The 13,004-nt window shown below is 37.4% G+C and overlaps 1 protein-coding gene across 4 annotated transcripts in view; it reads right to left on the reverse strand.

The window, feature by feature from the left end:
• Window positions 1-7,343: 7,343 nt before the first annotated feature.
• The window catches only part of Scfd1 (sec1 family domain containing 1), a 97,852-nt gene continuing 92,191 nt past the window's right edge, over window positions 7,344-13,004 (reverse strand). For 3 of the 4 annotated variants that reach the window (XM_042677392.1, XM_042677391.1, XM_042677393.1), the window contains 2 exons: window positions 12,508-12,576; window positions 7,344-7,550 (listed from right to left, as the gene is read on the reverse strand). In XM_042677392.1, coding sequence (XP_042533326.1) covers window positions 7,527-7,550; window positions 12,508-12,576 — 93 coding nt within the window. In that variant the 3' untranslated portion in view covers window positions 7,344-7,526. Of the gene's footprint in view, window positions 7,551-12,507; window positions 12,577-13,004 lie in introns of those variants that run through there. The other variant, XR_006147123.1, reaches the window with a different exon arrangement.

Here is a 13,004-nt window from a genome sequence, read left to right on the forward strand (position 1 = left end):
ATATGAGCTGTATTGACCTCTGGGTTGGCTGGGCCTATGTCTGCTTCTTTCCAGCGCCCATCCTTCTCTGATTTGCTGGTCCCCAAAGTACTTTCTGAATTAGTATGCTAATCAGTGTCTGATCCTGCTTTTTGGGAACCTGCCTGTGACAACGAGGTTGCAGATTTCTGTCATTGGTTTATTTTATTTTTTTCCTTTGGTTTAAAATTTGAGTAAGTTAAAAATTTGTTGAGATTTGAAGGTTTCAGAATGTGGTATGGTTTAGAGATGATTCTGAATGTACTGCAAAACAGTGGTCTATGCTGTGTTTGGTATGGCGTAAAGACATTGTCTTGGACATACAGGTAGGCCCAAGCAAGGCACTGGTGGCTCACGCCTGTAATCCTAGTTACTCAGGAGGCTGAGATCTGAGGATTGCGGTTCAGAGCTAGCCTGGACAATAAAAGTCTGAGACTCGTATCTCCAATTAACCACTAGAAAACTGAAAGTGGCTGGGGCTCATGTAAGAGAGTACTCACTTTGGGCTGAAGCACTCAGGGACAATGCCCAGGCCCAGAGTTCAAGCCCCACAGTACTCTTTCTCATACACACACACAGACACAGACACACACACACATAGAAACACACACACACAGACATACACACACAGAGGTAGGCCCAGAGTAACCACAAAAGCCCTTTAAATATGGAAGATAAAGGGAAAGACATGAGTGTCAGACTGATAGGATGTGAGGAACACTTGACTGGCCATCAGTGGTTTACCACATGGAAGGAACCATGAGCCCGTGGTTGTGGCAACTCATAGAAGCTGGAAAAGATGCCTCTAGTCTCTTGGAGACCCTCCAAGGAAATCCCACAGAAATGGGGTAATTTACAGCAACAGTAAGAAACTAGTAAACATTGCAGATTTTGTTGATTTGGGTCTGTGATCTTTCATGGCTCTACTTAGCAAATTTAATCTCTCCAAGCTTAAGCATAGGGAACAGGTTACAAGTATTTTCATGTCTTTTTCTGTTAACTATAGCATCTGCATTATTATTATTTTTTAAAACAGGTCAAAATCTTTGTATTTTTTCTTGATTTAGTTTTCTTGTAAATTTGAATTATATTACTGTTTAACGTTTTAGCAGGGTTTAATTTAGTGTTAAGGAGGGAAGAAAGGGAGGAAGAGAGGGGGAAGGAGAATGAGGGGGAAGGAGAGGAGGGAAGAGAGGAGAGAGAATCAGAAATATTTCCTGCTCTCATGCAGGAAATAAAAATTCTGGATTAGATTGCAAGTTTTATTGTGTTGGATTTTTGGTTTACATCTTACTATTGGGGGCCTTGAACTGTGTAGTCCTGGCTAGTCTCAAATTTAGGATTCTTCTGAGTCTGAGTGCTTAGATTATATAGATTACAGGTGTATGATACTAGATTCACCCCAATTCCTATATTCTTTTTTTTTTTGTTTTCAAATTCTTTATTGTGGTTAAGTGATTACATAATTTCACAGTATTGTGGGTTAGTGATGCTTAGTTAGTCACAAACACATTCTAACTTTCATGGGGCAAATTGTCTATCATGGTCTATAACATTTATAAGTTCTATGAGCTTTGACAATACAGTTATTTCTTCCACACAGGGTGATATATACATTTCTTTCCTTTTGCATAGCATCAGTTGTTCCCTCTTTCCCACTTGTTCCCTCCCTCCCATCGCTGCCATTGAGTTGCTTAGTTCATTTTGATCAGTGTCCAGTGCAGCTGATGGGTCCCGCTGTTGTATGTTTTTCCCTGATTTCCTCTTGTTCTGTCTCGTCCTCCTGGTTTCCCTCTGGTGTGCACATATATACCATAAATGTGATCAGCAGCATGGGGTTATTTAGTAGTGATTCGACCAGATGAGTGGAGGTCCTTTGTTTCTCAAGTCTTGTTAACTTTGTCATATCACCTTACATTTTTGGATTTAACATCCACTTATCAGGAAGACCATGTGCCATTTGTCTCTTTGCTCTTGGCTTAGCTCACTCAACATGATTTCTTCTAGTTCCATCCATTTCCCTGTGAATGCCATTATTTTGTCCTTTGTAATGGCTGCATAATATTCCATTGTGTATAGATACCGCAATTTTTGGATCCATTCATCTGTGGTGGGGCATCTGGGTTGTTTCCATATCCTAGCTATTGTGAACAGTGCTGCGATAAACATGGAGGTGCACGTGTCCTTGTTCCTGTTGTTCCTGTTGTTCAGGATAGATGCCTAGAAGTGGTATGGCTGGGTCATAGGGGAGGTCAATATTTAGCTTTGAGGACACTCTAGACTGCTTTCCAAAATGGTGGTATAAGTGTACATTCCCACCAGCAGTGTAATAGTGTTCCTCTTTCTCTGCATCCCCTCCAGCATTTGTCATTGGCTGACTTTAGGATGTGGGCCATTCTGACTGGAGTAAGGTGGTATCTCAGGGTTGTCTTTATTTGCATTTCCTTCACAACCAGCGATGGTGAACATTTCCTCATGTGTTTCTTTGCCATTTTTATCTCTTCTTCTGAGAAGTCTCTGTTTAGTTCCCTTGCCCATTTAGTAATTTGTTTGTTAGGTTTGGGAGGGATTAGTTTCTTGAGTTCCCTATATATACTGGATATTAATCCCTTGTCTGATATATTGCTGGTATTTTTTCCGTCAGTTGGTTGTCTTTCTAGCTTGGTTGCTATGACTTTAGCTGTGCAGAAACTTTTTATTTTATAGTAGTCCCATTTGTCCAGTCTCTCTCCAATTTGTTGTGACCCTGGGACTCTGTTCAGGAAGTTCCTGCCTGTGCCTACAAGTTCAAGTGTCTCTCCTACCCTATCCTGCAGTACTTTCCGAGATTTAGGTTTGATGTTAAGGTCTTTAATCCATTTTGAGTTCATGTTAGTGCATGGTGACAGGCTGGGGTCCACTTTTATTTTTCTGCATGTGGCCTCTCAGTTTTCCCAGCACCAGTAGTTGAAGAGGCTGGGTTTCTTCCATTGTACGTCTTTGGCTCTTTTGTCAAATATCAGCTGACTGTAGGCGTGTGATTTTATTTCTGGATCTTCTATTCCATTGGTCTTCGGGTCTGTTTCTGTGCCAGTACTAGGCTGCCTTTGTTATTATGGCTCTATAGTAGAGTTTGAAGTCTGGCATCGAGATCCCTCCCACGTTGTCTTTTATGCCTAGAATTGTTTTGGTTATTCTAGGTCTTTTGTTGTTCCATATGCATTTTTGGACTGTTTTCTGTATTTCAGAAATGTATATCATTGGGATTTTAATAGGAATTGCATTGACTTTGTATATTAATTTTGGCAGTATTGCCATTTCACTATATTGTCTGCCTATCCAAGAGCATGGAAGGTCTTTCCATTTCCTGGTTTGCTCTGTAATTTCTTTAAGTTTTTGTAGTTTTACTTAAATAGTTCTTTTACATCTTTGGTTAATTCCTAAATATTTTATTTTTTGGTGGGTTATTGTGAATGGGGTTGCTTCCTTTATTTCCCTTTCTGCTTGTATACTGTTGGTGTACAGGAAGGCGACTGATTTTTGTGGTTTGATTTTGTATCCTGCTACTTTGCCAAAGTGGTTTATAAGTTCTAAGAGTTTGGGGGTAGAGTTTTTGGGATCATGGAGGCACAGTATCATGTCATCTGCAAAAAGGGATAATTTAACTTCTTCCTTCCCTATGCAGATCCATTAATGTCTTTTTCTTAATGCTCTAAGGATTCCATTATTTTGGAGTGGAGGCAGTGGGCATCCTTGCCTTGTTCCTGATTTTAGGAGAACTGGTTGTAGTTTTTTCCCATTAAGTATAATATTGGTTATTGGTCTGTCATTTATGGCTTTTATCGTTTTGACCTTGGATCTGTTGATGTGTTGGATTACATTTATTGATTTATGTATGTTAAACCACTCTGGGATGAAGCCTACTTGGTCTTAGTGTTTGATTTTTTAAAATGTGTTTCTGGATTCTGTTAGCTAGAATGTTTCTTTGCCTGTTTGGGGATGAGTGTGATATTGGCATCTCTTTTTCTATTTCTCTGAAGAGCTTGAGGAGCATGGGTATTAGTTCTTCTGTAAGGGTCTTATAGAATTCCATTGTGAATCCATCTGGTCCTGAGCTTTTCCTTGTTGGAAGACTTCTGATTGCTTCCTGTATCTTGTTGTAAGATATTGGCTTATTTGACTTATTTCTTCTTTGTTCAGTTTGGGCAACTTGTATTTCTCTAAAAATGCATCCATTTGTGCTAGGTTTTCCATTCGGAAATTCTTCCTTTTCTTTCTTGTTTTTTCCCCACCTCCTGTTTTTCTCTGGGTGTTCGTCTTTTTGTTGTTGTTGGTCTCTTGGGGAAATTAAGCGTTGGAACTCAAACTCTTTGGTTGGAGAGAGCTGTGGTGTTTCCTTACTGTCCCGTCACATTTTGGTCCCCCCTCCAATTCTTATATTCTTGACCTCTTAACCCACATGGTTAAGTTGCCTGGAAACAATTTGGTTTTTTTTGGGCATTGCTAAAAGCCATGTTAGATGTTAAGCTATGTTAGATGAGTTTGGAGCCAGCCTGGGCTACATAGTGAAATCTTCTAAAACAAAAAAGTAGAATTTTTATACTCTAATTGGCCTGGGGTCCACATCCACATGACTTTTGTAGTCTATTCCTTGTTATTCTTCTAGATAGTTCTTTCCCCAGTCTTGAGTATCTTTCTTGTTTGCTGACAGGATAAGTCTTCCTCTGAGTGACAAAGAACACTCTGCTGAGCTCCAGGGTCTTGTTAACCTGAGTTCTGGTACTCAACCTGGAAGGGTGTGGCCATTTCTGTCCCCCTGGATTCCAGAACTGTTTCTTCAGCTAATGGAGGCTGATGGTCTTTCTCCATCTAGGTCCTCCTTTCTGGCACCATAGGCTAGGCCATCTTAGAAATCACCATGCTTATTGCTGGTCTGCAAGGCCTACAATCTTTGTTGTTGGTAATGGCATCTTAAGAACTAGGTTTCATATATTGTCCAGTTTTAGAATTTTTTTCTGATGGGAGGGTGAACCTGCTACCTAGACCCATCTTGGCTGAGTAGTAGTTTCTACTTACCTCTTTTACTGTATGCAGACATAGAGTAACATCCCTTGTTTATTCCTCGCATTGAGGTTTTCACTTTTCCCCCCTCCATCAGTTTTGGCAGAGCTTTGTTTTTTCACTTATCAGCTCAGGCTGATATAATAGACTTGATGCTTAAAGAATGGAGAGCTGCCCACATTTCTGATAAGCAGGGCTGACTTCTGGCTTTTCAGCTGTTCACCTTACTGGGTTCTTACATGGCCATTAAGTCCTGTAGGATTAGTACCTTACTCTAGGACCTCATTTAACCTTAATTATTTCCTCTAGTGGAGGTCGTTATGTTGTTCACTTGACTTGTGACAAGTTATAATTTATCCACTTGTCACTGATTCCGATTCAATTCTGGTCATTATTTCATTCTTATATTTTTATGTTGATTTTATAACTTCTCTAACTTCTTAATTATGGATGCTGTATCAGTTGCTCTATTAGTGTTTCTTAGTATGTTGAAATTCATGAGGCTAGGTACTTTAAAAATGAAAGGATTACTCAGCTCAGTTTTGGAGGAGGTTCAAGGGCATGGTGCTACTGTCAGCTTTGTTCTGATGAAGGAGTCCATCACATTGGCAGGGTGCGAGTGACCTGCAGTGATTCAGGGACTTGGCTCACTCCTTTCTAATAACCCTCTGGTGTAGACTAACCAGATTCCACAGAAAGTAATTCCTTCAAAGGAAGTGGCCCCAGTGACTTCCCAGTAGATGACACAACCTCCTAACACCACTGTGGAGAGCCAGCATCCCACACCTGAATCCTTTAGCACATAATTTCTGCCCCCCCCTTCTTTTGTATTGGTTATGGGGCTTGAACTCAGGGCCTGGGCTCTGACCCTGAGTTCTTTTTGCTTAAGGCTCATGCTCTACCACTTTAACCCATAGCTCCACTTCTTGTTTTTTTCTGGTGGTTAACTGGAGATCAGAGTCTCATGGACTTTCCTCTCCAGAGTGGCCTTGAACATGATCCTCAGGCTGGACTGATCTCAGCCTCCTAAGTGTGAGCCACCAGTACCCAACTTCAGCCTTTTTTTTAAACTGTGACTATGCCTTAAAATTCTTCTCTGGCTATAGCATTGGCTATTAGTATGCGGTATTTTATGGCTGTTTAAACTATTATTCATTTCAAAATAGTTCTCAAAATGATTTCACTTTTTCTAATGTTTTTGAATGGTGACAATTTTCCAATATAGGTTTTTGAATTGGAGGTCTTTTTATCAAAACCTTTTACATGGTGGTCTCAATATGCACAAAGTGATTTCAGTCTGACTTGCTGCTTCATGGCAAGATCAGATTTTAGGTATACTTCAGATTTTTGTATACTTCAATTGATTGTATATTTAGTAATTGTTGAGTGGTTATTGATATTATGACACTTCAGTGCTTCAACTACTTGTGTCTGACTTGAATTAATAATGAATGCTTGACTGATCAACATTCCTTTTGGTGATGTATGCCAGGAAGCTTGCAACCTAAATATGTTCAATGCCTATTTTCATTACTTAGAACTTTGCAGGAGTGAGGAACATCTGTGTCCCAGGCTGTATAAAGCCAAAAAAATCACTTAGTACAGGATAGGACAGATAAGACATAGATGCTTCTTGTTGGCTGCCTGTGCCTGTACTGAAAATTTTCCACGGCCTGTCAGGGGTAGTACATGATCCAAATGGCTCTTGGCAGAAAGTTTTCCCACCATGCTTTAGAGATGAATGCTGTAGATTTGTCCATTCCAAATCATGTTAGGGTTGCCCTATGAACATTATATACAGGGTGAATTTTATAACTAAAATGCAAATAAATATTTGTGTAAGAGGGAGAAGAGACAGAGATAATGAAGTGGTTTTTAAAGTCTACATCTAAAATTTGGAGGCCATGTGGCAAAACAAGGAACTGTGAGAAAGTAGCTTTACAATTAAAATGTATATATGGTAGGGGATTTGTAAACCAGTCAAGTAATATTTGAATATGAAGACAAACTTTTACCAGCTTCAATCATAACCTATTAATTATTAATACTTTAATTTGTTCACATAGGGCTTTCCAGAAGTACTTTCCCATTTGTCAAACATAAGTCAAGGCAAGGCATTGTAGTTAGTGCATGTCTGTAATTCCAGGTTGGGGGGAAGGGGAGATTAGTATAAAAAAAAAAGCATAAAACTTAGATAATAAAATAAATAAAACTAAAAAAGAGCCAGCCCTGGACTAAGGAAAAAAAAAGGTAGGGTGGTGGGGAGGGTGTAAAAATACCAAATGTTATTTCTGAAATGCTTTATTTTTAAAATCAGTATACATTATCTTAAGTATATAATTTCTTAAAAATGAACAAATAACTGAATTTCACTGTTAGATTGTTATGGACAAGGAAATATCTAGTTCTTTTGACTTTTTACATTGATCCATATTTCAAGATGATTATCACATTAAGGTTCTTCTGTGTTACTTTTGCCCAAGTTGGGATAGCTAAAACAAAACAAAACATAAAATTATTGCTTTCTTTTGTATATCATGAATGTAAACATTCAAATACATTTGTAAATACCCTAAGAACTTCAACAATTTAGATTTCCTGTTTATTCATTACATTTGTAGAATAATAATAAATTCTAATTTTACAACTGACACATTTTAAATGTTTACAAACACACACTACACATGTTTAATATCTGTAGCAATTTTACTGTGGACATAAATCCCCTAGTTTCTTTTTTCTAAAAGAAGGAAAAGCTTTCAATTTTGGAATGCTTGTTAAACTATTGGATCAATTTTCCCAGATATAATAATTGTAAACTTTAAACAAAAATGCAAAAAATCAACTATCCAAAGAGAGTGGTAATTGACAGCAGACTCTAGAGAAGGGGCAGCACTTGGCATTGGGATGGGCACTAGGTGGTTTGCTGGGTCTGTGGCTCTTAGTCTGAAGGCAGAGTGTAGTGGGTGTTACATTGGTCAGCTAGAACTCCAGTAGAAACCTTCCATCTTTCTTGTTTAGGGCAACTAAGGCTAGTAGAAAGTGAACATGGAAATCCTAGAAAGGAGCCAGAGAGTGAAGAAACTTTAAATTTAGACTTCTCCTAAATCTATGACAAAACCCCAGAATGAACAGGAGAGAGACTAGGAAATGTGAGCTGTGACCCAATAATCAGTAATACTGTTTGGGGAAATGGAATTCAGTCTCAAAAATAACATTCATAAAAGTGAGTGAATCTGAGAAGAAACAGGCAATGTGATTCATCCTCTGGAGGAAAGAACGTGGGTGGTAACTATAGGGGGAAGAGTTGTTAATGTTGTCAATAACAACTACCTTCAGTAAAGAATGCTCAGATAAGAAAATTCCAGAATTGGCAAATACAACATGTTTTACGTAGAAAAGAAATATGAGGAAAGACTTTATAAAAACTGAATATAGAGAAATATAAGATATATTCTAAGAAATGTACTGTTAGCTAAGCACACTTTGGTATTATGATTATGAAATTACCATAAGTGGTTTAGCCATTAAGGCTACAAACCTATACAACATGTAACTTTATTGAATACTGTAGGCAACTGGAGCATAATGGTTAAATATTTCTATGAATCTACACATTGTGAATGTGAAGGGTCAGAACACTGATGACTACACTGAATTTTAAAATGTATTATTAATGTTATTGCAAACAACTTTGTGCTTCATAAACTGGTAACCACAAATCTAAGGCAATGGGTTGCCTTAGAGACTTTTCAACTCTGATATAATCTGTTGTAAGCATCATGTGACAAATGACTATGTAAAAGGAGTCCTGAAAGAGGAAATAGACTAGCATAAAACATTCATAATGACTAAAAATCTGAAATTTGGTGAAAATATAAATACACAGGACTGGTGGTGTAGGTCAATGGTAGAGTGCTTTCCTACCACTGGCGAGGGCCTGACTTGATCCCAAGCACTGAAAACATAAACCACAAGCTTGAAAAACAGTACATTTAATGAATTGAAACGATTACTGACTCCCTCTCAAAAACACTGGTAGCCAGAAGACAAATATCTTTAAAGTATTGAGAAAAAAACCTGCCAATTCTTAAGAATAAAAGTGAAATACATTTTCATATAAAAGAAAATTTAAAAAACCTCATTATTACTTGTAAAAATGTTAAAATTTTTTTTTCAGGTAATCTTTGTGGGGAGACTATCACTGCTTCAATCTCACTGCTTGTTAGGGGTCTGTTTAAGTGGATTATGTCTTCTTGGTTCATATGCATCTATTGACTTTTTTTGTGTGTATGTGTGTACAGGTTCTATAGGGCCTGGGCACTGTTCCCTGAGCTATTGTGCTCAAGGCTAGCACTTGAGCCATAGTTCTACTTGTGTGTGTTTTTTTCAGTTAATTGGAGATAACCTCATGGACTTTCTTGCCCGGGCTGGCTTTGAACCATGATCTTCAGATCACATCCTTGAGTGGCCTGAGCCACCAGTGTCTGGCCTCAGTATAGGTTTTTAAGATAATTCTTTTGGGGTCTGGGAAGGTGGCCCAGTGGTAGGGTGCCTTGAATGCATGAGGCCCTGGATTGGATTCCTCAGCAACACATAGGCAGAAAAAGCCAGATGTGGTGCTGTGGCTCAAGTGGTAGAGCGCTAGCCTTGAGCTGAAGAGCTGAGGGACAGTGCCCAGGCCCAGAGTTCAGGCCCCACGACCGACAAAAACAAACAAACAAAAATAATACTTTTGTATAAAATCTTTTGGATTTCCTTGATAATTTTTGTAATGTTTCTTTTTTCATCACTGATTTCGTTTTGTATCTTTTCTCTTTTGGTCAAATTAGCTAGGAGTCTGGCAATTTTTTGAAAGAAGCAGCTTTTGGTTTCACTGATTTTTATTACCTTTCTGCATTTAGTGGTTTTGGGTTGTTAGTTTCTATTTTCTGTAAGTTTTAATTGTATTCTAAGGTTATTTACTTGAGTAGTTTCTGTTCTGTTTATGTAGGTGCTTAGAGTCTGAACTGTCCTTTCAACACTGCTTTGGCTAGACCCTGGAGGCTCTCTCATAGGATGTGCTTTCATTTTCTTTGGTTTGCAGGCACTTTTTTGATTTCTCCCTTTAAGTCTTTTTTTGTTGGTCATGGGGCTTGAACTCTGGGCCCAGGCGCTGTTCCTCAGCTCTTCAGCTTATGGCTTAGTGCTCTACCACTTGAGCCACAGCGCCACTTTGGTTTTCTGGTAGTTTATTGGAGATTAGATTCTCACGGACTTTGCTGCCTGGGCTGGCTTTGAACCGTGATCCTCAGATCTCAGTCTCCTGAGTAGCTAGGATTACAGGCGTGAGTCACTGGTGCCTGGCGTCCCTTTAGTTCTTGAGTGACCCAACTGCTGTTCAACAGTGTTTTGTGTTTGAGCATTTTTTGTAGTACCTTTGGAGTTCTAGTTTAATTCCATTGTAGTCAGAACACAGGGAGTTACTTCATTTAATTCTTAGGTGTCTTTTGGTGAGAATGGAGTGTTAACACTTTCTCCAAAATACATAATACTTTAGGCTATAAAGCAAGACAAAATACAAGAAAACTAAGAGTTTCTTGTATCTTATCAGATTACAATGGAATAAAATTAGATAGCAAGAGCAACTATAGAGACTACACAAGCATGGAGATTAAACAAAATTCACTTTTGCATTGCCAGTGTGTCACTGAAGAAATTCCTACAAGCAAATGAAAACAAAATGTAACCTGTAGGATACAGAAAAGGCATCAAGAGGGAAGTTTACAGCTATGAGGACCTGTATTAAAAGTTATAATGATAAGGGCAGAAAAATATACAAACTTATTCCAGTCTATTGGAATGAATCTAAAAGGAAACAGATTTAATACATATTTTAACAAAAGTGAACCAAGAGAAATATGAACAGGTATTATCGGTATTGAGCAATGAAGACTCTCTCAACAAAGAAGAGCCTCTGAATGGGTAAATTCATTGCCAAATTATATTCTATCGATAAAGAACTAACACCAAGGTACCTCAAACTATACCATAAAATAGAAAAGGAACACTTCCAATACTACTACTACTACTACTACTGGTTTCTAAGCCAGTAGTATTATTATTCTGATACTAAAACTAGATAAGGACACAACAACAACAAAAAAATGATTGACCAATTCCCTTGATAAATGATAAAAAAAATCCTCAATAAAATACATACAAGCTGAATTTAAGAACACATCAAAAGGATTATACATCCTGATCAAGTTTGTTTCATTTCAGGATGCAAGGATGGTTCATCATACTATGTAACTGAATAAATATAGTAAATAATTAGAAAAAAACAGTAATAAAAAAATCACATACAATCATTTCAACAGATTCAGAAAAAGCACTGGACAAAAATCAACATTCCTTCATTAAAAAAGTAAAATGCCCTGAAAAAATTAGGAAGAGAAGGGGCATGCATGATAGAGCTATATGTGACAAACCTATAGGTAACACTGAAGCCACTTTCTCTAAAATCAAGAGTGAGACAGAAGTGTCCTGTCTTCCATTCTTCAATACAGCACTTAAATTCCTAGCTGGAGCAATGAGACAAGAGAAAGAAAAGGGTACATATAGGAAAGGAAGAAATCACAGTATTCCTTTTTGTGGATGATAACCTATATTTAAAGGCTAAAAAAAAGACTACACCAGAAATTTCTTAGATCTGATAAGACTGTTAGCAAAGTAACAGGATATAAAATGTACACCCCCAAATCACTACCTTTTCTGTATACTAATAATGGATATAATGAGAAAATAATCAGGAACACTAACGCTAGGTATAAACAACTGAGGTGGTGAAGGAAAGACCTCTACCATAGAAACAGAAGATATTAGAAGATGCAAATACCACCTGCACTCATAGACTGGTAGACTTAGTAATCTGTAGATTCAATTTCATTTTCATCAAAATTCCAATGACATTTACAGAAGCAGAAAAATCAAACCTAAAATTCATATGGAAGCATAAAAGACTCTGAATAATCGAAGCAATTCAGCAAAAAGAACAATGTTACTATTGTTAATAGCTATTATCATTTATAACTCTGTTCTCACCTGAGCACATACTACTGACCAACAAAGTGAATTTTTCAGGGTCAATACATATATAGTTGGCAATGTCAGACAACTGAAATGCTGAATTCCAATTATGCCTAAATTAGTACCCTATTGTGATTTTAAATTTCGTGAATTTATCTTTTTATCAAAACTTGGCACACAAAAAAAGTTTCCTATCAGAATTTTCTTTATAGTTGCCCACCAAATTCTTCTATTTGGCTTTTGTTCAGATGAATAAATGTTTCTCTTTCTCTCTCAAAAGGTTAGTTATCAACCTTAGGGTATGTTAAGGGAAAGAAAAGCTATAAAAATAAATATATATATAAGATCTTATATATATTATGAAAAGGTGTACTTTACCTGTTTTATGAACTGTGTAGCATTGAAAAGTTCACTGCATCCATATAAGATGTGCTTGCCTTGCTTCCCCTATAAAACATCGGAGAGCAAATTGAGAAGCAAATGAGCAACAACAAATATTTTTAATGTATCCATGAAAAGGTATTAGCCTGCAAGGACCTTTTTTTGGTTATTCTTAAGGTCTTTGTGGGAGTGGATTTTAGTGTATACATGGTATCTTGAAATAAAAATAAAGAATGAGATGGGCATAAGAATACTTTTCTTACTGAACTAAAACAAAGAATCCTATGATTACCAGATCTCAAAGGACAATTACGTATACAATCTTAAAGCAACATACTTTCAATGTAGGATCTATGCTGAAGAAAATAATCTTTGTTTTGTTAGGCTGAAGGTAGGATGTAATCAGGAAGTATGGATTGTTATTTCAGTCTCACTTTGTGACACAGTATTTATATACTGATATGAATTTTATTTCTGCTTTTGTAAGAATACTG

This window comes from Dipodomys spectabilis, unplaced genomic scaffold (assembly GCF_019054845.1).
Source record: "Dipodomys spectabilis isolate Male_0828 unplaced genomic scaffold, ASM1905484v1 ptg000038l, whole genome shotgun sequence".
Lineage (NCBI taxonomy): Eukaryota > Metazoa > Chordata > Mammalia > Rodentia > Heteromyidae > Dipodomys > Dipodomys spectabilis.